Source organism: Lemur catta, chromosome 6, assembly GCF_020740605.2.
Source record: "Lemur catta isolate mLemCat1 chromosome 6, mLemCat1.pri, whole genome shotgun sequence".
Taxonomy (NCBI): domain Eukaryota; kingdom Metazoa; phylum Chordata; class Mammalia; order Primates; family Lemuridae; genus Lemur; species Lemur catta.
In genome coordinates, this window is record NC_059133.1 from 24,421,398 (window position 1) to 24,448,033 (window position 26,636).

At 38.2% G+C, this 26,636-nt stretch overlaps 2 protein-coding genes across 7 annotated transcripts in view; one reads left to right on the top strand and one right to left on the bottom strand.

Moving 5' to 3' along the window:
- CEP83 (centrosomal protein 83) overlaps nucleotides 1-16,587 on the top strand; it is an 89,882-nt gene extending 73,295 nt beyond the window's left edge. For 3 of the 6 annotated variants that reach the window (XM_045553229.1, XM_045553231.1, XM_045553230.1), the window contains 4 exons: nucleotides 1,067-1,196; nucleotides 11,577-11,680; nucleotides 14,725-14,911; nucleotides 15,918-16,587. In XM_045553229.1, coding sequence (XP_045409185.1) covers nucleotides 1,067-1,196; nucleotides 11,577-11,680; nucleotides 14,725-14,911; nucleotides 15,918-16,022 — 526 coding nt within the window. In that variant the 3' untranslated portion in view covers nucleotides 16,023-16,587. Of the gene's footprint in view, nucleotides 1-270; nucleotides 425-1,066; nucleotides 1,197-11,576; nucleotides 11,681-14,724; nucleotides 14,912-15,917 lie in introns of those variants that run through there. The other 3 variants (XM_045553234.1, XM_045553233.1, XM_045553232.1) reach the window with 2 other exon arrangements.
- A 635-nt stretch (nucleotides 16,588-17,222) lies between these two features.
- PLXNC1 (plexin C1) overlaps nucleotides 17,223-26,636 on the bottom strand; it is a 135,586-nt gene continuing 126,172 nt past the window's right edge. The window contains exons 27-31 of the mRNA XM_045553236.1: nucleotides 25,802-25,965; nucleotides 23,854-24,001; nucleotides 21,006-21,146; nucleotides 20,847-20,921; nucleotides 17,223-19,704 (exon numbers count right to left, since the gene is read on the bottom strand). Coding sequence (XP_045409192.1) covers nucleotides 19,600-19,704; nucleotides 20,847-20,921; nucleotides 21,006-21,146; nucleotides 23,854-24,001; nucleotides 25,802-25,965 — 633 coding nt within the window. The 3' untranslated portion in view covers nucleotides 17,223-19,599. The remainder of the gene's footprint in view (nucleotides 19,705-20,846; nucleotides 20,922-21,005; nucleotides 21,147-23,853; nucleotides 24,002-25,801; nucleotides 25,966-26,636) is intronic.

The window sequence follows — 26,636 nt, forward strand, 5'->3', positions numbered from 1 at the left end:
TAATTTTTAAATCTTTTGTAGACATGAAGTCTGTGTTGCCCAGGCTGCTCTTGAACTCTTGGTCTCAGGTGATCCTCCTGCCTTGGCCTCCCAAGGTGCTGGGATTAGAGGTGTGAGCTACCATGCTCAGCCTGTTGTTTCATATTTTAAGACTTGTCCATGGTTTCATATATGGAGTTGAATTGCAAGAGAAGGAAATAAGCAAGGTATGTGTATATAATTTGTTGTGACATTTTAGATGATCTAACTTATTTTTCTTGTATATTGCAGAAAGAAAATTTGTTTTTTGGAATTCTCAAGTATTTTTTTGATTAAAATGAGCTTAAGCATTCTAATGACAGTGGAGCTAGCAAACTTAAATAATTCATCATTGATTTTTGAATATTATTCATGGATTGTATAGAAGAAAATAGCTGGACTAGAGGTCAATATAATTTTAGACCCAGCTAAAATATCTAAAATCTGTATGACCTTAGGCAAATAATCTAACTTCTCAGGGTTTGTTATTCCATTTGTACTGCCTGTAGTAAGGATACTAAAAATCATATAAAAATGTAGACTAGCTTTAAAAATGTAAGTTGTTTTAATGTTATTTTAAAATATCATTTTATGAATTTTATTCTAGCCAGAAAATACACTGCATTAAGACTTGATTCCAGATTTAATTTTTAAGTAACTTTATTAGGTGGCATTTTTATAGCTTGATGGTTATCATAGTTCACACCTGGTTATCAAGTGTTTGTCCCGTCATTAACCAGATGTGAGTCCTTAAGCAAGTTAGTTAACTGCCCTAAGCCTCAGTTTCCTCATTTATTAGAAAGACAGAAGTATAAAGGTAACAGAAGTACCTAACTCAGAGGCTTTTGTGAAGAATAAATGATGTAATACATACATTGTTCTTAGCCCAGTGTCTGATTCACAGGAGGTGCTTAGTAATGGTAATATTAAACAGTTGGATAGTTAAAGGTGTGGTTAGGCAGGTAGAGAGTTTGCTTATACTTATGGTATCTATTTAATCCTAATAGTTTATATTGACCTCCTTGCTTTGCATACATTCTTTTGGCAGGACATTGGAAGAGAAACAGATACAGTGGTTGGAAGAAAAGCATAAGCTTCATGAGCGTATCACAGACAGAGAAGAAAAGTATAATCAAGCTAAAGAGAAACTTCAGCGAGCTGCGACTGCCCAGAAAAAGGCAAGGCATTCTTATTAAAATGATTTCTATAGAGTAAAACATAATTAACTATTTTAGAAGAATGAAATGTAGAATTGAAGCAGAAATTTTAAAATTTGATATTGAAACATAACATTTTGCTGTCAACCTTGCAGAAATAAATTGGGAAAATCCAAACTCTAACAGGTTTGTTTCTAAATTTTGTGTAGAAGTTATTTGTTTAGATCTGACATGTATTGTCCCACAAAAATGGTGTTTTTCAGAGTGATAAAGTTTCCAGGCCAGCCCATGCGAGTCTTATTTAACTCATTCTGTAGCTAAATTGTGTGTGATTAGGCGTGTTTCAGCTATGCCCAACTAATATCTATGATGTCACTTTTGTGGTTAAAAGCCTTTTTTGTTTTAACTCAGAGCTATGGGATCAAGTATCTCCTTGCCCCAGCAGAGGAACTAGGACTCTCCCTTTTTCTGAAAGAGCCCTGGGAGTTCCCAGAGCCTTGATCCTTTTTAAATTTTGTGGGCATACTTTTCTTCAGAACCTAAAAACTTTGTTTTCCTAGAAACAGTCCAGGGCATCATGGAAATAATGCAGCTAGAGGCTTACAACTTTTTTTCCTGTTTCAGCAAACCCAAGGAATGTAGCAGGTTCCATCAGTAACCGTGACTCACTGTGGCAGTGCAGTTCTCTTCAACAGGATTGGGGTGTGGAGAAGGGACATGGGTGTGTGTGTGTGTGTGTGTGTGTGTGTGTGTGTGTACACACACATAAATATATAAAGTCCCACAGATGATTTGATATGTCTCTGTTTGATAAATTCCCTTAGTGGTGGTATTGGTTATAGAAAGGAGAGAAACTCCAAGATTAAAGGAAGATGTTTCTAGATGTAAGCACCAGTATCTTAATATCTGTATGTTTATTGGAAAGGTTAACTATTCACATTTGCATTAGAGAAAGTAACTCTAGGTTATTCACATATTCTGTATTTGGAAACCAAGGATACAGTTCTTAGCCACTTTTTTATGTTATTGGATATCACTGCAAATGTGACGGACAGTTGGAGTGACAGCAGGAGGAGTCTAAAAGTCATTACTCCCCTACTTCCTTGGTTTCTGAATATTACTTTTTTCTTCCCATAATGCTAAAAGTAGTGTAATACTGAGATTAGAATAACAGCATTTATTATATGGGAATCCCAGTATTTTTATACCCAAATATAAATACTTGTTTTTTCCCTGCATATTGTCACTTCTCTTCCTTTCTGTCCATATAAGTACTAAAAAGTGTATGGATATTGATGGGATTTCAGTGAATATTTTTATGACTTGTGATGATCTCAGACCTCCTACTTATGCTTCTTTGTACCATGTTTGAAGTCTAGAAGCATCTAAAAGTCAGATTTCAGCAAGAAATCACTAAAAATTGTAAGTGCTGATTTTATCTTTAAAATTTTATATTGAGGTTTTAGGGATAAATATCTTAAGAGATCAGATTCTAATTATTGAGGTTAGTTTGGGTTGACTTCTTTTGGAGCAAAAGTGACATCCAGTGGTGAGAGAGATTATCAACTAATCATAGGTATACCAGAAAGAGGGGAGGAGGTGATATTTTTAAAAACCTACAAAGTAACATTTCATTGGTATTGTGACCGAGGATGAATTTTTTTTCCACTGAAATAGTTGCCAAATTATGGGTGTTAACATAGTAAATATTCATGTCATGTTTTAAAATGTGATTTGTGGATTATGATTTAAGTCACAGGAAATGTTAAACTCAATTCAGTGCATAATTATGACCTAGAGCTGTCCCATCAGGTGGGACACTGCTCTAGGAGCTTATAATTTTATATCAGTTAAAGTGGAAAAACATTGTATGAGACATAGAAATACTATTTAAGAGTATATAATTGTATTTAATTTTAGGACTGGAAGGGATTTTAGCATTCAGATAGCTTTTACAAATTAGGAAACTGAAGTAGTTGGTACCCAAGAGCACTGGACTAGTGAGAATCAAAGTCATGACTAAGATCTACATTTTCCTATTCTCATTCCAGTGCTCTTTTCACAGCACTGATACTCTTTACTTTTCCACGTTCTTTGATTCCAAATACTTTACTGCTTTTCTCTTCATTATAGCCATGGTCCATGTAAGTCTTATTTCCTGTGTCAGAATAATCACTGTAAATTAAGTTAACTCATACCCTTTTCCTATTCAAGTTAAAGATAATGCTTCTATATGAAAACATTAGCTGTAAGATTATAGAAATATAATTCATAAGAGTGCAACAACTTTTTAGGTTCTTTATTTAAATGACAAAAATCATCACTTTCTTATGCAGTAAGACTTAAAACAGTCACAGATTATGAACCCTAGGGCAGAAATCATCCTTTAGAGTTACTTCCATATGAAAAATTCTTATAACTAGAGAGTAGCAATTTTATTTTTTTCCTCAGGCTGGATAAGATGGCACACTGCCATCTGAGTGTGTTTATTTAGAACTCCAACCTCCTAGGCGCAAAGCTTGTGTCATGTCTGGTAAGTGTTTTTTGGTAGGGTCTTTGGCGTAAATGATACTTTGCTGTGTTGATTTGTTTGGAAGGGCTTGACGGGGGATCTTGAGCTGGGATGCCCTTCTGTGATTGGTGACTTCCCTATATATCTCCCCACCCCCATTGTTGAAGTCTGAGTATGAAGAGAGATCTCTTGAAGTGAGCAAAATGAATTATTTTTCCTTTTGAGGCACTTGAAATGACAACTTGTTTTTATTCCAAGATAAATCTCTCTGAAATAATTCTTGGTCAGATACTGTTGTGAATGTTTTCAAAAAAGAGATGAATCATAGTCTTGAAGTTGCAAATACCTTATTGAATATGTTGTGTGGCCTAGATTATGCCACACACTGGGGAGAATATAGAAGCCATGAATATTCCCTGCTCGTGATGACCATATAATCTCATTGGAGAAATAAAATAACATGCAAGAAATGCCTAAATAATACTATCAGTCACTCCCAGGTGATTTATATGAATACTAAAGTTTGAGAACCACTGTGACAGACAGAAAAAATCTGAAGACAGGCAAACCAGTTAGGATGTTGTTATAGGAAACTTAAAGTGTGGTAAGAAGTCTGGAATTGGGGCTTGGAATATGGGAATGAAGGTGAAGGGTAACTCCCAGAGGTATTCTGAAGGGGAAAAAAGTACAGAATAGTGGTAAATGAGGAAGAATAATATAAAGTATTTTAGCTGTGAGAAGGAGAGTTGCTGGAGTGGAGAACATGTGTATCAGTTGAGCAGAAACAGAAGATACATTTGACTAAACACATCAGATATGAAGTGATGGTAGTGCATTCACGTAGACGTGTTCTAGACACGTAAGTGAAGATATTGTATATGTTAACTAGTGATAATGGAATGTAAAGTGTGAAGATGAGTAATTTGAATTAGAGATGTGTAATTAGAAACTTGAGATTGTGCAGATAATTGAAGAATATAAGGGCCAAGGACTAAGTTTACTTGGAAAGAGGAGCTAGGCGCAGTGGGTGATAGTCATAGCAGTAGAAGTGATATGGTGTTGTGGGAGCCAAGGGAAAAAAAGGTGTCAAAGGTAGATGGTCACTGAACATGATTGTTGAAAAAAGTTCACTGGATTTGACTAGAAGGTGGTGAAAGGGGACTCCCAGTTTTGAGTCTTGTGTCCATATTCTTTTAATCTTTTATTCCTTTGTGTCATAATGCTTGTAACACTAAGGCATCCATTTGACTATCGTGTGATTGTATTGGACTGCTGAAATAAAAATTAAAATCATTCCTTTTAACCAGTTTCCCCTCAGGAAATTCTTTCAGTAGAAGTCATCCTTCCAATCACTTGGGCTTCAAACCTTTGTTTCATCCTGAGAACCGCCTTATCTCCAAGTCTGGTCAGTCACTGTATTCGTTTCCTAGGGCTGCTGTGACAAATTACCACAAACTGTGTGGCTTAAAAATGACAGAAGTTTATTCTCTCACAGTTCTGGAGCCTAGAAATCCAAAGTCTAGGTGCCAGCAGGGCCGTGCTCCTTCCAGAGGCTCTGGGGATGATCTTTTTCCATGCCTCTCTCCTAGCTTCTGGTGGTTGCGGATAATCCTTGGTGTTGTTTGGCTTTTAGACACATCACTCTAGTCTCTGCCTCCGTCTTTACATGGTGTCCTCCTTGTGTGTCTGTATCTCTGTGTTTAAATTTCCTTCTTCTTATAGAAGGACACCAGTCACATTGAATTTAGGGCCCACTCTAATCCAGTATAACCTCAACTTGATCACCTCTGCCAAGACCTGATTTCCAAATAGGGTCACTGTGGGGTGGTTTTCAGCACCAGCAATCAATTCTCAGATCCCACAAGTTAAAGGGCTCAGTCCCACAAGACCACCCCCACTTTAGACGCTAGTCGCAAGTCCAAACCACCCGTACTTCTGACCAACTAGCTATAAATTAAGTGTTCTTATGACCCCTTCTTCATCTTTGATAATTTTCTAGAATGGCTCACAGAATTTACTTATGTTTGCCAGTTTATCATAAAAGATAAAACTCAGGAACAGCCAAATGGAAGAGCTGCATAGGGCAAGGCATGGGGGGTGAGCAGAGCTTCCACACCCTCTCTGAGTGAGCCACTCTCCCTGAAAATCAATGTGTTCACCAACCCAGTAGCTCTTCGATTGTAGTTGTGCAAGAGTTTTTGTAGAGCTCAATCTCCAACCCTTGTCTACTCCCTGGATGTCAGGGGAGTGAAGCTGAAAGCGTCCACCGTCCATTCACATCATCCTTCTGGTGACCAACTCCCAACCCAAGGCTATCTAGGGCCCCCACTCTAAGTCACCTCATTGATGTAAACTCAGGTGTGATTGAATGGGACCTGTTATGAATTACAAAAGACATTCCTATCACTTAGGAAATTCCAAGGGTTTTAAGAGCTCTGTGACAGGAACTGGAAACAAAGACCAAGTCCATTTCTTATTATTCCAGAGTTACATTCTAAGGTTTTGGGTGGACATGAATCAAAGATTCATGAAACACTATTCAACCCAGTGCAGTCACTGGACCTATGAATTCTTCCTTTATAATGTCTCTCAAATTTCCCACACTCCATTTCTTTCCATTCCTATTACTAATATCCTCGCTCAGACTTTCTTCACTACAAGGTTTCTCTGTATTCATCTCGCCAATTTACTCAACAAAGTTATTGAGCACCTACTTATGTACCTACTGTGTACTCATTCACTGGAATATAGAAGTAAACAAAGACCCAGCACTGAGGAGCTTATGTTGTAGTGAATGAGAGACAGAAAGTAACAAGTATGTATCAGGTAGAAGTGGGTGCTAAAAGGAAAATTAATGGGAGCAGGTATGCTGTTTTATATAGGTGGTTAGGCAAGTCTTCTCTGATAAGGTAACATCTGAGAGAGACCTAAAGGAAAGGAGAAAGGATCCCATGTTGTGATATGCAGGGTAAGAGTGTTGCAGACAGAAGGAGTAGCAAATACGAGAGAGGGACAGGAATCTGGTTGGTTTGATGAAGGAGCATGAGGAGGCCCAGGACAAGAACAGAGAGAGGTAGTTGGAGGCCCTTTGGCTTTCATCCTGAGTGAGGTAGGAATACGCTGGAGGTGTTTGAATTGAGAAATAATATCTGAATTATATTTTAGAAGAATCTCTGTGGCTGTTATTTAGAGGGACAAAAAAAGACTCAGGGAGACCAGTTCTTAGTAATCCAAGGTAAAGTTCAGGGTGACTTGAAGTAGAGAACTAGTGGTAGCGTGGTGTTCAGATTTTGTATATATTTTAAAGGTAGAGTTTACGTGGTTGTAGGGTAGGAAAGAGAGATGAATCAAAGATGACTATGGTTTTAAATTGGTAAAATAGACTTCCTATTTACTGACATGGGAAAGACAATGGAGGAACAGGTTTGGGGGTAAAATAAAGATGCCTTTTTGGACACATGAACTTTTTGAGAGCCCCATTAGAGCTCCATGTGGAGATGTTAAGTAGTCAGTTGGATACATGAATCTGGAGTTCCCAGGGGAGGACTGGGCTAGAGATGAAGTCTTGGGAGCCATCAGCATTTATAAATGGTATTTATAGCAATGGGATTAGATAAGGTCAACTAGGAAGTGAAGGAAGGTTGAGAAGAGAACAAGTCTGAGGATTGAGCTTTACAGAATTCTAAACTTTAGAAGTTGAGAAGATATGGAGGAGACTGAGAAGGAGTAGCCAACATAGTAGGAGAAGAACCAAGAAAGTTCTAGATGCCAAGTAGGGAAAATAATGCTTCTGGAAGGGTTAGCTGTATCAAATGACATTGATGTTAAAATGGTAAGAGAGTTTGTAATACGAAGACCAAAAATAGATTTGGTTATGTGGTGATCATTGGTGACCTTGGCTAGAGTCGTTGCTGTAGAGTGGTACATATGTAAGCCTGATTGAAGTGGAATCAAGGGGAATTGGGTTGGATGAGAAAACTTATAGTTTGTCTAAGGAGTTTTGTTGTGGGGGAAGAGCAGATAAATGGGGTAGTAACTAGGGAGGGTTGTGGGATCAATGGATTCTTTTTTTCTAAGAAGGGGGAAATTATAGCAGGGTTCAATAGCAAGGGGATAATTGATGCAGAAGAAAGGGGGCAGTTGCAGGAATGATATCCTTTAGTAGGCAGATGGGCATGAAATTCAATTCAGAGGTGGAAAGGATAGTGTTTTAGTTCATTTGGGCTGCTATAACAAAATACTATAAACTGGATAATTTCAGAAACAACAGAAATTTATTTTTCACAGTTCTGGAGGTTGGGAAGTCCAAGACCAAGGCATCAGCAAATTCCATGTCTGGTGAGGACCCACTTTCTGGCTCACAGATGCGCCTTTTAGCCATGTCTTCACATGGTGGAAGGGAACAAATCCCCTCTTGGGTCTATTTTATAAGGACCCTAATCTTCCCCTCATGACCTAATCACCTCCAAAAGGCCCCACCTCTTAATACCATCACCTTGCAAGTTAGGATTTCAATATATGAATTTTGAAGGGACACAAACAATCAGACCATAGCAGATAGGAAATAATGTATCTATTATAACTGGAAAAACACAAAATTATGGTTATAAATTTCTGATAAATTGATAGACGTAGTGGAAATGTGTGGAAATTCTCTCCTGATTGATATTATTTTCTTAGTGCAGAAAAGAAGGTCATCAGCTGAGAGTGTGAAGAGTAGAGGTATTAGAGATTTTAGGAGAGACAAGAAGATGTAAAAGAATAATATAGGAGTTTTGGAGAGTGGTTGTATTAGGGAAATTAGTAGGATTGCCAGGTAATAGTAGGGCCCATTTGAAGTTGATGCTTGTTAATTTAAAGTGAAACTAGTCAGCATAATTGGGTGTATGTGCTTGACACCTATGTTCAGTTGCATGAGTCCGGGCATGCAGTAGGTAAGAGAGTTGTATTTGACCAAGATCTGAGTTACATTTAACTAAGATCTCATGCCTATAATCCTAGCAATCTGGGAGGCTGAGGTGGGAGCATCACTTGAGGTCAGGAGTTGGAGATCAGCCTGAGCAAGAGTGAGACCCTGTCTCTATTAAAAATAGAAAAAATAAGCTAGGTGTGGTGGCATGTGCCTGTAGTCGCAGCTACTTGGGAGGGTGAGGCAGGAGTTTAAGGTTACAGTGAGCTATGATGATGCCATTTCACTCTAGCTGGGGTGACAGAGCAAGGTTCTGTCTCAAAAAGAAAAAAAAAAAGGGTTGAACTAAAATGTCTGAAAGAAGTATATGGTTTTGATAATGACAGACTAGGAAATATGTAGACCATCTCTCTCCGTGTGCTATGGTTTGAATGTTTGTGTCCCCCTAAAATTCATATGAAATCTTAACCCCATAGGTGATGGTATTAGGAGGTAGGGCTTTGCGGGGAAGTGATTAGGTCCTGAGGGCAGAGTGAATCCAGTGATATATTAAAATGATAATATATCACGAGTATGTAGAGTTTATTCTAGGAATATAGGTGACTTAACATGCAAAACTGATCAGTATAATTCACCACCCTGCAGAACAAAGAAGAAAAACTATTGTGATTTTCTTAGTAGACATAGAAAAATAATTTGACAGAATTAAATACCCTTTCATGATAAAAACTCTTACCAAGTTAGGAAGAGAGGGAATTTTCAATCTGAAACAGTATCTACAAAAATCCTGCAGCTAACATAATACTTATTGATTAAATATGGAATGCTTCCTCCCACTGTGTAAGGTCAGGAACAAGGCAATGTCCACTATGACTGTTTTGTTCAATATTTTATTGGAGATTCTAGCTAGTGTAATAAGGCAAGAAAAAGATACAGCTATAAAAATTGGAAAGGAGGAAGTAAAATTGTTATTCAAAAATGACATGATTGTGTATGCACGAAATACAAACAAATCTATCAATAAACTATTAAGATTAATGTGAATTTTTTAAATTGCTAGATACAAGTTTAGCATCCATTATTTTTCTTTACCACAGACAACAATTAGAAAATGAAACATTTAGGCCGGGCGCAGTGGCTCATGCCTGTAATCCTAGCACTCTGGGAGGCCGAGGCAGGAGGATCGCTCGAGGTCAGGAGTTTGAGACCAGCCTGAGCAAGAGCGAGACCCCTGTCTCTACTAAAAATAGAAAGAAATGATCTGGACAGCTAAAATTATATATATAGAAAAAAATTAGCCGGGCATGGTGGCGCATGCCTGTAGTCCCAGCTACTCGGGAGGCTGAGGCAGAAGGATCGCTTAAGCCCAGGAGTTTGAGGTTGCTGTGAGCTAGGCAGATGCCATGACACTCTAGCCCGGGCAACAGAAAATGAAATATTTAAATGCCATTTACAGTGGCATAAAACATGTAAAATACCTGAGGACAAATCTGATGAAATACATGCATGACTCCTACATTGAAAAACACAAATATTGCTAAGAAAAATTAAAGAATGCCTAGATAAAGGGAAAACTGTACCATATTCGTGATTTGGATGATTTGGTATTATAGAGATGTCAGTTCTTCCTAAATTGACCTATAAGTTGAATGCAATCCTAATCAAAATCTTAGCAGGTTTCTTTGTAGAAATTAGAAAATAGATTCTAAAATTTGTATGAAAATGCAAAGGACTAGATTAGAATAACCCAAGCAGTCTTGAAGAACAACAATAAAGCTAGAGGTCTTACACTCTCACACTATTAGATACCAACACTTATTATAAGCTACAGCAATTCAAACAGTGTGGTACTGGCATAAGGATAGACAAGTAAACAAATGGAACAGAGTCCAGAAATAAACCCACAAATATTTGGACACCTGATTTACCATAAAGGTACCACTGCATTCAGTAAGGAAAGGATGGTCTTTTAAATAAAGGGTACCAAGTCAATTGGTTATCCTCAATTCAACCTCCATTTACATGAAGTTCAAAAGTAGGCAAAACTAAACTCTAGCTTTGAAAGTAAACTAGTTGATTACCTTCTCAAAGGACAGAGGGGCTGGTGATTGGAAGGGGGAAAAGTAGAGACACTTCTGGCACGACAGTGCTGTTGACCCGTGAGGTAATCACACCAGCATTTGCTTTGTGGTTTTTCATTTAGCTTTACATTTATATTCTGTGCATTTTTTTTCTGTAAGCTTATCATACTTCAATAAAAACAGTTAGAAAACAAATACCTAAAAAGGTTGTAGCTATTAAGGGAGTTTTAACATTATAGGTGTATTTCTATTAAAAAAAAACTTTATAAAAACTGAAAAAATATTTTTTTCATATTCTCTTTTTGCACTATACTGGACTTTTCCATATTATTTAATGAAACCATACAGTGTTTGCTTTTAGGAATTTTTCCTTTTGTATATTGTAAAGTTTAAATTTTTTCCTTTTAATATTTAGAAAGACATACTTTTAAACTGAGATGCTTCCATAATCTATTTTACCTTTCTGATCTTTTATTGCTTTGGTAGTAATCTATCAATTGTAAATTGTATTAATTTTGAGTTTTCAGTTCTTTTAAACACATGATATCTTCTGGAACAATGAAAAGCTCGTAATTTCTTCTGAGGTGTGACAGGCAGGCTCATTAGTAAAATTTGACTCCTTCCTTTTTAGATTGTTTATTTGCAGCAATTTAGTTGTTGATACCAACTTTTTGGTTTCACATTCATAATAGTCCTATTTGTCACACTGAGAAGATGAGGTAGATCTGTGGTTTATTATCTTTGCAATTTCCAATAAGAGCCGTATCTACTAATCTTTGTTCCTGGTAGTCACTGAAAACATTCACCTCTAAATAATTTTTTTGGTAACAAATTCTGTATATAGTTTTGTCAAATAAGAGATTATGTATTAAGCATTTGTTCATATTCTTTTTTTCTAGAGAAAATCCCTTCATGAAAACAAACTGAAGAGGCTACAGGAGAAAGTAGAAGTCTTGGAGGCAAAGAAAGAAGAATTGGAAACAGAAAATCAGGTGTTAAATAGGTAATGTGTTTTTATGTGTATCTACCTCATGTGGTTATTTTGATGTCCTAGAACGTTGTTTCTAAGTATAATGTACTTTTAATGTTTTCTTTTAGAAATCTTTTAAATGTATATCTTTTTTTTTTCTTCTCCTCCTCCTTCTCCTCCTCCGCCTCTTAAATGTATATCTTAAAAGTATTTGATAACTCCTATCATTAATACGTTATCTTTCACTTTTTTTTTTTTTAACTGAATGTTCCTTCACACCAAAAGGTCTCTATCACGAGCCAGGTGCTTGTATTATGGTTGGGACTGACAGAAAAGGTCAGTCACTGGCTTCAGTAGCCAGGAATGGTGTGAGTTCTTGCTGCCAAGGCAATACAGTTGTAGCTATTGCATAGTTCTGGAAATTGTGTCTATAATTTTGAATCAAAGGTCAGTTTTTGATTTCCTGATGTGGAAAAATATCACTGGGCTATAGCTTCTGGTTTTGCAGTCACATCCAAGCACAGCTAGTAATTAGCATCATTAACTTTTTTTTTTCTCCTCTCCCTCTCCTCCCTCACCCCCCTTTCCTCCCTCCCTCCTCCCTTTCTTCCCTCCCTCCCCCCTTTCCTCTCTCCCTCCCTTCCTCCCTTCCCCCCTTCCTCCCTCCCCGACTTCCCTACCCCCTCAAGTTCTCACTCAATTGCCTGGAGCACAGTGGGGCATGATCACGGCTCACTGCAGCCTCAAACTCCTGGGCTCAAGTGATCCTCCCACCTAGCCTCCTGGGCAGCTAGGACTATAGGCATGCACCACTGCACCCAGATAGTTTTTAAAAATATTTGTAGAGATGGAGTCTTGCTACGTGTTGCCCAGGCTGATCTCAAACTCCTGGCTCAAGCAGTCCTCCTGCCTCAGCCTCCTAAAGCACTAGGATTATAGGCGTGGGCTTCTGCATCTGGCTGCATTTTTTAAGCAGAGAAGATTTACTAAATTAAGTTGGTGTAGTGGCATTGGATAACCCATTTAATGAAATCTTCTTGAATTCAGCTAATTAGGGGTGGCTTTCAGGACTTTAGCTATTAAATAGTATTAGACTTTTCTATAATGGAAATTGCCTATAATATCATGCACTGATGTTTTATGATGTGTACTGGTGTTCTCTGGTATAATTATTACCAGGGTTTTTTTTATGGATATTTTAGAACATTTAAGAGGTTTCTAGACTATGGAAATAATCCCAAACTTACAATACTCTGTTCCAAAGTAGGAAGCCACCAAATTGATTCTAAAACAAAATTGAACTTAGTACCTCTTCCATAACCATTAATATTGAAATACCATCAATTCAAGATTGGGCAGCTACGGCACAGATCATCTAGCTTTGAATGGTTTTGAAACAATATTTGATGACTAGTGAGATTGATAGGTAGGAAAGTCATGTCCAAAAAAGATGATCTGTGAAGACCTGAAAAGTTAGCATTTTTCTTCATGCCATTTTTTCCTAAAGTTGAATAGCTTCACCTTTGTGAAATAAGGTAAACCAAAGTATTTTTCGTATTCTCACAGTCAACACTTAGGATACCAGAGGTGTGGGTTTTTTCCCCCATACACGAAATAATCAATTCTCCAGTGGACACCAGCTGGTTGTCCTATAATTCAGTTCTAACACTATTATCTGGAGATAGCAGATGCCACAGGTTGAGGGCTCAGGCCCACACAGTGGCTCCCCACTTCAGAATGCAATCACAAGCCCCAGGTTGTGACCTGGGTTTCTGACCAACTGGCTATAAATCAGAGTTCCCATGACTCCTTCCTCGTGTTCAATTAATTTGCTAGAGCAGCTCACAAAACTAAGGGAAATACTTTATGTACATTTACTAGCTTTATAATACTTTATTATAAAGGACATTACAAAGGATATAGATAAACAGCTAGACGGAAGAGATACATAGGGCAAGGCTTGTGAGAGGGGTTGTGGAGCTGCCACGCCCCCTCCAGGCATGCCATCCTCCAGGAACCTCCACATGTCCCATAACCCAGAAGCTACCTGAACCCTATACTTAAGGGTTTTTATGGAGGCTTTGTTACATAGGCATGATTGATTACATCATTGGCCATTGGTGATCAACTCAACCTTCAGCCCTTCTTCTTCCCCAGTGGTCATAGGTGGAGGGTGGAGCTGAAAGTTCCAGCCCTCTAACCATTCCTTGGTCTTTCTGCTGACCTGCCCCTTCCTGAAGCCATCTAGTGGCCCCCAGCCACCATTCTTCTCATTAGCATACAAAAGACACTGTTATCATTGTGGAGAATTCCTGGGTTTTAGGAGCTGGAATGAGGTAGACACCAAATATTTCTTTCTTATTATATCACTATGTCACACCTACATTGTAAAAATTAGGTTGAACTGTATGAGATTCTCTATATTTGACCATATTTCACCTGGAAAAGTGGCAGTTTCTTAAGGTTCAACCCATCATTTTCTCTGCAGTTGGCCCTGGAACAACATGGGCTTGAACTGCGTAGGTCTGCTTATGTGGGTTTTTTTCAACCAAACATGTATTTGCAGGATGTAAAATCCGCATATATGGAGGGCTGACTTTTTCTGTGTGAAGGTTCCACAGAGCTGACTTTGGGAATTGAGTATATAAGGATTTTTGTATACAAGGGAGATCCTGGAACCAATCCCTCCCACTGAGAGACAACTGTATTTTTATTTGATGCCTTCTGTAACATAAGGCACTCTTTTGGTTTAAAGAGTCTCCTCTTAGTTTTAGGAGTCATGAATTTGAGGGAGGGGATGAAAGTAAAAGTATCAAAGATTTTAAATCTTTGATTAGTTAGCAAAACTTTGTGAGTTGACAGCCTGCAATACTGATAATCTCATATGATTAAGATGTAATGTCATTTTTCTATTTATTTTTCTAGGTAAACAGATTTGTATCTATATATGATATATAGATAAATCTTAAAATTTAGAAATCCTTCACTTCCAATTGAAAATTATATTCTCTGAATCATACAATTCTTCACTACAGTGTAACCGTTAAAGAACAGAAACACCTTTTTTTCTTTTCAAGACAAAATGTTCCATTTGAAGAATATACAAGGCTTCAGAAAAGACTAAAGGACATACAAAGAAGACATAATGAATTTCGAAGTCTAATTTTGGTTCCTAACATGCCACCAACAGCATCCATCAATCCTGCTAGCTTTCAGTCATCAGCCATGGTTCTAGGCATGGAAACATCCTTTCCTCATATGCAGGTACAAGCATTTATTTTAGCAAAAAAAGTTTGTCAAAGATTTCTGTGGGTTTTTACCCATTTAAATATAGAGTTAAAACTCAAATGTAAATGTGATCAGTGCTCAAAATTTGCCACAAAAATGGCATAAACATTTAAAGCCAGTTTTAACTCCTTCCTTTTCATTTACCATAGAAATTTGCTGAGAAATAAAGTAGACTTGAATCTTTTCTGTTCTTTAGTGATGGTACTAGGAGTGAAATCTCCCATTTGGCAATAGAAGACACTTCATTAATGAGTCTTTGAGTAACCTAGAGTTTGTAGCTTACTCATATAATACTAATTACTACTGAGCATTTATTAATGCAGTGAACTATGCATTTTCCATACAATATTTAATACTAATGAAAAATGCTTTGAGGGCAGATATTTTTCCTAAATCATAGACGAGGAAACTGAGTCAGAGAGTGAGACTTGCCTAAGGTCATAGCTAATAAGTGACAAAGTTAAGTTTCAAATCTAATGCTTTCTGAATCCAAAACCTGGGCTCTTTCCTATTGTATCAGTCAAATTGAGTGTGTTTTTCAGAAGATAGACTATTAATAAGTAATTGTTTTATAATGTAAGCACACAAGATTTTAGTCACTGAATTTAATCTCAGGCTAAGTACTTTGGAGTTTAATAGCAGTTTATTGTAAACAGTCTTATTACAGAAAGTTGCCGTGTAAGTATGCCTGGGCCCTGCATTAGTATTATGTTTCTGATTCACTCCTTGGTGAATTTTACACCTAGAAAAGAACAGACTTTGGGTTTTGCTTCAGGCTACAGCCTGAGGCGGGAGAGAAGTGAGAACTAGTTAGTAGTTTAGCCCCTGCTGCTGTGTTTTTAGACTGCCACAGTGGTCATTTCCTTGCCAGATTTTACAGGCCTGTATAAAAGAGGCAGACTTAGCCTGCTGCGTAAGAGTTACTTTTCTACCAGTTTTTCTAACAGTTTCTTTTGCTGTGCTTTCTCTACATAACTTTAAGGAGGAACAGCATCAAAGGGAACTCTCTCTACTTCGCAAAAGACTAGAAGAACTGGAAACAACACAAAGAAAACAACTAGAGGAACTTGGACCTCCTGGGGAATGAAGTTCTTGAGAAAGTCAGACCAAAAGAGGTGAAATCAGTGACTCCATAAAGCTTGAAGGTTTGACGTTTGTGGCATCTAGATACTTTATTCCTGTTTGCCAAAATACTTGAATGTGCCTCAAGAAAAGGTACCAGCTACATGCTGTATTGCTTGACTATCAAGATTTTAGGATTATACTAATGATGACAGGTGATGCATTAAAAGAAAGTTTCAGAGAAATTTAGAATATGTGACTACCCTTTGAGAATGTAAAACAAAAATTAAAAGGAACTAATTAGGGAATCAAATGATAAAATTATTTATTAATTTTGTTGAATTTTTTTGCCTGAAATAAGCCCCTCTTGAATTCCCTTTTCCTCGTCATTGAGATGCTTGGCAAAAACAGACTCAATAAACATCTTCTGGTTTATTATATACAAAAACTATAAACTAGTTTTTGAAGAAAGATGACATTTTAAAAGTCAGCATAAAAAAATAAATCTTAAAGGTATCTCCATTCATTATAAAAGGCTACCTTTTCTAAAAACTGTACGTAATTTATTAAAGAACTTAATATTTTTCTAACTATTTTGTATTTGATTTTTTTTAGCATACAGGGTCTATTTAGCAATGTAGAAGATCTCACCAAGTTTAACTTTGTTGAATTAGAAAATAACAAGTACAAATAATTAAATCCTGTGGCTGTATTAAATTAAATTAGGGGAGCATTGATTGTAAAATTTGAACCCAGTGGGGTCTCTTTGGAGGTATTGTTGCCATTTAACTTTGCTTTGCACTATTTTGGGTCTAACCAAATAATGATAAATGTTTTATTTCTCTATGTCCATAAATATGCCATCATTTACTTTTCTTTTCCCCTACCCTTCAGAAGCTTTTTATGTAACATCTTGTAGAGAAATACTACCAGAATAATTTCATGTCAATGAGGCAGAGCTTAAGTCTGCCAGACTAAGTGGAGAATGTTGATTATCCAGAAGTCTTCACAAGCAAAAGTCCAAATTGATGGTGGAGGTCAGGAATGTAATTCAGCAGCCCTTAGCACCATTCCGCAAGACACTAGGTTTACTTACTCCATAATATAGCTGCTTATTCACATAGAGTACACAGTGACACCTTGTTCCTGAAAAATAATTTCAATGGAGCCACTTAGAATAAAAAATAACTAGTAAACTGAAAAAAAGACAAACAGTCCAAAGTTCCATCAAAATGTTTATTTTTGGATATAGACATTTAAAACATTCATCTCCAAGAACAGCTTCACTCAGGTATACAGTAAGAAATAGACTTTAAATCCTAATACGGAAAGGTAACAGAATTGTTAAATGCTGCTGTAGACACTAGTGTTAGAAAAAAAAGTTTATAAATGGTTTTGCACCAAAAAAATATGCAAAGAAACTTGAAAATAGAAATCGTTTGCCATTTGTTTCTCTGTTGCTGTTTAATATAGACCCAGTGACTGATTGTCTTCAGCACACATCTAATTTGGCCATTTACTGCTTTTGGCTAATGTGATCCAAAATGTGATCTAGATAGTGCTTCTCACTGGAGGATTGACAAACACGCTACATACATTAGTGAATCTTCACACCACCTCAGTGAGGTAGGTTAGAAATATTATACAGAAATTGAGGCACAAAGAGGTAAGTGACTTGCCCAAAGTTCCCAACAGCACAGTCCCTGGAAGAGGAGGTAACTCTCTACACAGGACTCATGTGCCAGAGAGCTGGACAGGGACACCCTCGTGTAGCATTTAGTAAATACTTAGATAAAGCTGTAGCTGATCCTTTTGAGTTTTCTGTACCCTTAAGAGAAGGGGAAGTTTTTTGGGCAACTCTCCTACCCTTGGCTCTCAACTCTCCTACTGTTGTTCTCTTATGAACTCCTTCACCTCTTTGAAGACTGTAGCAGCCTTATATGGGGCCAGACCTCTCATCTTTATACTTTATATGTAACCTATTTGGTAGTATTTTCGAGGTGTGTCCATTGGACAGACAGTGGTCAAAAGCGAAAGGATTGGTAAGGTGCCTATCAGGGCGGTAACTGCTTATTTTCTCTGATCAGTTTGTTGAGGTATCACCTTTGTCTCTCTTTACCAGATACTAAGGAGCAAAAAAGAATTGCATTTATCTAAGACAAATTCATGTTTAAATCCTGATGTTCCACATAGTATTGGTAAATGATTTTAACAAATGTGTGATCATGTTTGATTTGACTTGAAAAAAATTCTTTCCTAGATCAGGGATTTGGAGCACCAAGGGTAAAAGGTGCCAGCCAGAGTTGCCAATTACACTTTTTACTTCTTCTGGTTTAATAGAAGGAAAACACAGTGGTATTAAAATTGGTCATGAGCAGCAAAAATTCAGGAATAAAAAAATCAGCAATAAAAAGACTACAGTATAACTGGATAGAGACTTCTTTAAAAAGAAAGGTATGAATAAAGTGGGTATTTTTAAATTCTTTCTCCTGTGAGGAATACTTTCCAAAAGTACATAGTAAGACTAAGATACCAAGTTGTGTACTAATATTTTTTGGGCCTTGGGCCTCAGATATATATATTTATATATAATACTCCAGTGTGAACAGCAATTTGATGAAATGTAAAATGTATCTTTTTTTTTTTTCAAATCACACACAAGTATTTATAACCACACGGTTCACCAGAAACCTAAAGCAAGGAGACACTAGTATCTTAGAAATGTAGAATTATAGGAGTAAATTACTCTTCCACAGATAGTTCTGCTCAAATGTTTTGAAGCAGAACTAATGATTTTTTTTGTACCCAAAAAAAATACCCAACCTTTTACACTATCAAATACATTATGAAACAAAAAATGAAGGGGGAAAAAAAGGAACATGGTAGGACAAAGTGGGTAAAATGCTGTTCATTTAAATGAAGCCCACTTATTCTCCTTGCTTTAGAGCTCCTTGATGAAATGGAGGTGAGTTGGATGGAATGCAGTTGGTGACCACTGAAAAACACGAGCCCTTTCAACAATGTTGCAACACTGTTAGTTTTTGGTTTAAACACACACACTCACAAATGCTAAGTGTACACACTACCAAATTCTGCGGTCAGCTTTTCCAAGAACTAGTGGGGAAAGTTTCAATGCTGCAAATCCTCGAGGTTGCCCTAACACCTCCACCTTGTTTCCAAATGACTCATTTCACGTTTTGAGCATTGGCAAGTATCCCTTTTCTGCAGAGGTGCAGTGTAGTCACAAGTGCTACATAGCTGTAGTTTTCAAACAAAACCACTTATATCATTGTGCTTAAGTGGAGACTGTAGTTACAATACTGACACTTGCTTACTGGCCCTGTATTCTCTGTAAACAAGGAGGCTGTTTGCAACAACCACTTCAACTCTATTTACAGAAGGGTTCCCACAGTATACACACAGGCACAATGGTTGGTATGCTTTCTAAAAGCTGTGCATGTGCCTTGGTCTCTTAAAAAGACAGTGCTCAAAGTGGAACCTATGTGCAAACAAGAAATTAACGACACAGAGTAGCTCAAGCAGCCATTTTGCTCCCAAGTCGTCTGAAGAACTTTGCCAGATTAAGCCAGGCCCCAGAGTGCTTATATCCACTTGCATTTCTTCTTTTCATCAAATAAGACTTTTACATGCAAGAGTTGTTTCTGAGCTTCTTCCAGCCCTCGTTCTCTTTCTAGTTTATTTAGAATCTGTTGACAATTAGAACAGTTATTTTAGATATTATGGTTTTAGCATTACAATTGTTTTTTGCATACCTGATGCCGTGAGTGGTAAAATCTGTATGAAACAGATGCCAACATTTTCTTCGATCATTTACATACTCACTTTGCAAGTTGTTTTGCTAAGTCATTATCACAGGATCAACAACACTTTGGCTTAAAATAGAAGCTCGCAAGAAATACCAACAATTTGCTTACAAATATGGGGCCAGGCTTCCAAGGCCCTGCTTTATGCATTATGTCACAGCCATTCCAAGCACAGCAAGCATTCCTGGGCAGCCAACATGCAGGCAAGTATTTCTACTTAAATGCAGCAGGCAGGGCATCCTGGTCAGAGACTAATACCTCCCTCCCCACCCCTCCCCACCTGGGCAGTGTGGTCCCTCCTCTTCCCTCCCCCATCCCCAGTGCTCCCCTTCTCTCCCCTGACCCCTGGAAAGAGGGATGCTTATCATGTTTAAGGAACTCATTGCCTCTACCCTACCTTAGCGCTTCACTTGATCTTCAAGGAGCAAATGGAATTGGTGAGCTATTCTCACCATTGACATGGATAGCCTGTCCCAGCATGACTGAGTGGGGGGGAATCAGGGAAGGGGGAATTAACATATATTTGGAAACAACATCTGATGAATGTGTCTGTGTGAATTCCCAAAGAAAAAAATCCAGATTAAGGAGAATTAATCATAAAGGAGAATGGTTTATTGAAATAGTTGCTTAAGTTAGAAATGGCATATAACTATTGAATACAAAATCTAGGCAATTTAACAAGCTTAGCTTTCATTTTTAGCGGATGACAATCAAGCATAAGCTGGCCCTATGTAATAGGGCCACTACTTACTCAAAGTTAACTTGAGTCAGTGTGGCTGTAGGCCCCATGACCTCAAATGTAAATTCAGGCTGGTCCAAAGGTGGGCAGCATGATAAAACGGTAAGAGGAGCAGCCGTGTACGGGGTCTGGCTCAGCGCCAGGATCCCCCATCTCAGACAGACTTCCTGGCCTTCCTTTCTGGCCATTTGGGATGCCAGAGCTGTCCTGAAACTTACAGAATGCTATAACCAAGTCCTTGTGATTGATTCATAGGTTAAAAAAACAATGTTATTTCAAATCTTACCTCATCAAAATATTTTACGATGTATTTGTAGATTTCCGTCAAGGCCACTTCTTCATTAAATTCATTTTCATGTTTCTAAAAGAAAGGCTTGTTGAGAGATTCTGAAATCACTTTTTTTTTTTAAAGTAGTAACCCAATATTTCTGCTTTCTAATGATACCTTAGATTCCTGAGTTAAGAATTCTTCCATTTCTGAAGGTGACAATGGAGGCAAATCCCTGATTGCTTTGTAATAAGATTTTACTTCTTCTTTGTAGGTTGGGATATCCTTGGCATAGAGAAGTTTATTAGTTGGTGCTTCCTGAAAAAAAGCAACCACCACCAAAAGAGTCAAAAACCATGGGGAATTCATAACAGTATTACCTCCTGCTAATAAAGCTTCATGCAGGAGGCCTTAATAAATGTTGTTGACTGAATGACTGACTGCCATCTAGATAGTTCTGGTGAGTCACTGTTATTTTCAGGCAGATTAAATGCTAATATATTCTGCCTTCCTCTCATAAAAGAACTAAAATTATTATTTTTGCATGATTTTGAGTTACTGTAACAATGGAACTTATTTCAATCATAGTTCATTACTAATGGTTGTAAAAAGCCTGAATTAAAACATTTGCTCTCATCCTCACCCACCAGTGAATTTGGCATTTATAAAAGACTTGATTGTAGGTCTGATTGAGCCCTTTATATAACCATGAAACTGGTAAGTAATTGGCAGTGACAGATTTTTTTCAGCTTGTCCCTTTTATTTCATTATTTTATCAAGATCTTCCATTTTCCTTAAGGAAGCTCATAGTCATTATTAGTATTGGTGGCTCTCATACCTGATTTTGCAAAGGTCCCCTGGAAGTTTGAATGTTTTAATTTACTTAGTGATAATATTTTAAAATAAGTGAAGAATTTTAAAATCCTTATTTTTCACAAAATTCTGCTTGGGGAAGATAGGTGAGTTAATGATAGGGCTAATGTCCCAGTACATTTTAAAGAGCCCAGGAGGCAGAATCAATGGCTTGATAAATTATTCTGAAGGATGCCTAACTGAGATATTATTGAGATTTTCTCATTTGTCAATTCAAGTGGAACTCAGAAATCATTCATTCAATAAACATTTATTTACTAACCAGGCACTGTGCATAGCGATCAAATGTACAGTGGTGCCTGCCCTTAAGAAGCTTACAATCTAGTTGAGAAGACAAATTTAAAATTTGCACCGTGTGTACTTAGCAGCAGGGGTAAAGAAAAGGACTGCAGAGTTGGACAAATCAGAAATTATAATTCTGCTTTGTGTGGTCAAGCAAGATTTGTAACACTCTCAGAACATCAATTTCCTCATCTATAAAATGAGGGTAATAACTATCAGATGTGGTACTTGTGAGGATTAAGTGAAATATACCAAAAACATGCTAAAAAAATCTATACACAACTAAGTGTCTTTCAGTGTGCTAGGATGAACTTTATTAGTCACATGAGGAAAGTAGGTATATTTAAGCTGACGTGAGTCTCCTACATTTTCGGGTACACATTAGGAAATCATGTTTGTTAAATGAGTGAGTAGGATTTTACTAGATGGGTTGTGAGACAGGAAAGATATGAGCAAAGGGATGGGAAAACAAGTTCATAGTGTGTTTGGGAGAAGTAAAACCTATAGCATAGAGGGTATGTAGAGTGTGCACCAGAATCATAAGGCCAAGAAAGAGACCCGAAGCCCATCAGGAAGCACCACATGGCACTGGGAAGACTGCAGCAGGTAGGTAACGGGAAATATTTGCAATTTTTAAGAAGCAGACTGACAAGATCAGATGTATGTTTCAGAAAGATAACCTGAGACACCGTGAAAAGGAAGCATTTAGGGGAGGAGTGGGCAGCAGGGGCAAGGACACCGGTTAGGAAGCAATTATTATCCCAGTAGGCAGGGGCTGCGGAGGGAGGGACAGAAACATGTTCAAGAGAGAAGTGAGTGATAACCAGTTGACTAGGGACAGAGGTAGGAAGGGAGGACTCAAGGCTGAGGATTCCACTCTGAGAGACTAGGCAAGGTGATTTTGCAGGAAGAGTGGTGATAAAGAGTTTAGATTATGCCTAGGAGTCTGTGGCACCTACGACACGTCTATCACTGTACATTCCGGGTCCTCTTAAAATCCTTCAGCCAAAGAGATGCTTCTCAGCATTCAGAGGTAATCCACTAGGTACAGTTACTACCCAGTTTAATATATTTTGGAGTGCTCAGATACGACCAAAATATCTTTCTTTGCTTTCTTGGGGCTTTTGATCAGCAAAGAAAACTACAGGAAAGCAGTATTTATGCTTTGATTATCAGCTGACAAACTGGTATTGTTAGGAATCTCAAGCAAGATTTTCTTCCCCATAAGCAATTTGTTATATACTATTTATGTATATTCAGATGCATTCAATTTAGTTTCATACTTTGGGTTAATAGCTTATCTGTGTCCATAGGTTTTTCTAGGAAACAAAGAAAATGCATACTTTGTGGTAAAGTTTTTCCCAGGTAGAATTTTGCAATACAGTGGGGCTAATTATTTTTGTTTTTATTTCTTTTTTTAGAAACGGGGTTCTTGGCCCTGTTGCCCAGGCTGAAGTGCAGTGGCATGATTGTAGCTCACTACAACCTCAAACTCCTGGGCTCCTCCTGCCTTAGCCTCTGGAGTAGCTGGGACTATAGACAGGTGTGGAGGCATGAGCCTAATATTTTAAAAAATTTGTTAGAGATAGGGTCTTGTTATGTTGCCCAGAGGGGTCTTGAACTTCTAGCCTCAAGCAATCCTCCTGCCTCCCAAAGTGCTGGGATTACAGGCATGACCCACCATGGCTGGCCATTTTCCTTTTTTTAAAAGGAATACAGTAAAAATAAACAAGACAGATTTTAAAGAAAAGCAAATTTACAGTGACCCTCATTGACTACTTCTTTTTGGCTGGTGTAGAAATGCTTACAAGAAGGACTGTGCCCCAGACTCACAGGGGTATGGACGAGAACTACCCAAGCTGGGCCTTACCTTCCCTAGCTGCTGCTCTGTGAGGGAAAATGCGTCCATGAATGCCTGGGCAATCACTGACAAACAGCCATCTATGTGTGGCGTCTTCTTAATGTCAAAGACAAACTGGGGGTTCTTCAGGATGTTTACCCAGAAGCGAAGAGGAAGGCTGTTCAAAGAGAATAATTCTTTTCAAATAGGGCCATTCATGAAGCCAGTGGTCTGTTTATCACAGTTTGTAAACAGGCGGTTTTGTCCTTGTTATTGAAATGTACAAGTCTGCTTAGCCAAACATACCGAGCAACAGATGGCAGCATCACTCAGAGAAGAAGCAAGGGTTAAACTGCCAGAGCTACTGAAAGGAAGGGCAGAGGAGAAGTTTGAAAATAGCCGTGAGAATTCCTGCTCATAAGAGACGCTGCTTACACGTGAGAACACCACACTCCGGTCTCCAGCACCTGACCCCTTCTAAGTGTGACACCCTGGTCTAAGCCACTGCCACATCTCACCTGGATTATTCCCCAACTCCTGCCAGTTTCTCTCTCACAACCGGTGAGCCTCTTAACACAGAAGCAGACCATGTCTGTCCTCTGCTCCAACTCTGAGGCCCTCTACCTCGCTGGCTAACACCCATGTGCTCGGGCCCTCTGTACCTCACCCATTCCAACTCCACTGGACTCCTCGCTGTTCTTGCTGCGTGCCAAGCAAGCTCCTGCCTCACGTCTGCTCCTCTGCCTTCCTGAAACGTTCCTGTCTCCGGCAGTCTCATGCCCTTCTCCTCTTTCAAGATGTGACTCCAAGTGTCTTTATCTCTGTGAGGCTTTCTCTGACCACCCTGTCCAGACACTCACTCTCCTCCTTCCCCACTATCTCTACTGCACTTACCACCTTTCTAATACGCTACAATTTACATATTTTACTATTAGAATACAAGTCCTGTGAGAACATGGATTTCCATCTGTTTTATTTGTTACTGTAGCTCCGGCACCTAACAGTGCTTGGTACATAGTAGGTACTCTGAATGATTCCCAAGTTCGTGTTCAATTCTGAGTCCTTCCATTATCTCCTTTTCAACCCTGGCCTAGCTCATTACCTCCACCGGGGCCTGCTGGGTCTCCCAGTAGCTCCATAGTCCTAGCTGCCCCTACTCAGGTGCCACGTCTGGGTGGTCTGTGGCTCTCAAGCTTGGTGTGGGAGTAGTGGGACTGGGGATAAGAGGCTACAACATGGGAAGAGTGAGCCAGAGTAGAGAGCAGAGACCAACCTGGATTAAATGGGAGATCAGCCCTGGAACTCTGTAAAACGATCTGGCTGACCCCCCTTGGAAGGGCTTGAGCTTGCACAGGGAAGCCCTCCTAACTCATCATAATTCTGATTCTTACTCAGCTTATGCACGAAATATTTCAAATAGAGATAATGAGCTATGTTTCTTTACTGAGGAGACATTTAGAATAAATCTGGATGCCTTGCCTGTGCTTAAGGTAAAATGTTAAAATACACAACAAAGCACAACACAAACCTTTGGCTAGTTCTCATGGTATCTGAGGACTGCATTTGATAAATAAAAGCAGAAATTCCTATACAGAATCAGAGTCCAGACAGATAGCTTGGAAATTTCATAGTTACTATTTTAACAACAACTAAAAGAGCCTTCTCTAATGGATAAATGGTATGATGAAACATTTCTCATCTTTTGCTGATCAAGCTAAACTCGTTTTAACGTTCTAGACAATGTCTTTTTTCATGCATTAAAGATAATAGAGTTTATTTTATTCTAAAGAACAGGATTCTCGGCATAGGAATGGTTTTAGTTATTGTTTAAAAATAGTAACTGAGCAAACATGAGAGCTTACCAAGCCCAAAGATTGTGAAAGAGAGATAAGTGAATCCTTCTGTAACAATCTATACCCTCCTTTTAGTTAATATCCTGTTCCAGACTCTTGAAAACAATAATCACCTACAGTCTCACCTGTTTGTTTTCCAAATATGTACGACGTCAGGATCTGTGATTTTTTTGTTTTCAGCTTGGGCATCCAAAAAGTCAAAAAAGTATTTTATAGCAAATGGGGCTCTGCTGTTGGGTAAACTCCAAATGCTTCTAAAAAGTTTTTCAAGCACAGAGTGAATTGCCACCTGAAAGACAGAGAATATCAGATTTGGGAGATTAAAAAATATGGCAGGGATTTTAAAAACACAATAGAAAAGCAAATCTAAGTTCAGAGAAAATGATGTGCAAAACAGAAAAACAAACCAAAATTGTCAAAATGAGGCCAGTACTCACAGTGTGGGACATAGGTCCTGAAAACCCATGCCCTGGTTTAGATTTGGTTCATAAGCTTCTTGCTGATAACAACATTGTTTGGTCAACAGGGAGGATATCTTAGAATCGCTAGCAGTCACCATGTCAGTTGTAGTGCTGTATACATAAACCAAGAAGCCACGGATGTTTGGCTTTTATTAGTTATGTTCAGCCTGGAAAACCTCAATCGATGCTGCTCTGTTCCCAGAATTTTTCCTGTCCCCTGTATTTCCATCATAGGGTTTTATTGTGTACTTTCCAGAGCATTTGAGTATTTTACTAAAACCAAATAGGCTGAGCTCTGTGGGACAGCTGAGAAAATCAAGAGGCTTGGACTGTCCTCTGCCCACTAAACAAATCTCCTAAGCTCTAAGTAGATTCTTTGTTATAATCTGAAGGAGCATGCCCATCAAGTTACCAGGGCCAAGTGTAGATAATAGCATTTGTATCGCTAGTCATTTCAGAGGGAAAAGAAAGATCACCACAGACTTCAGTTAATTCCACT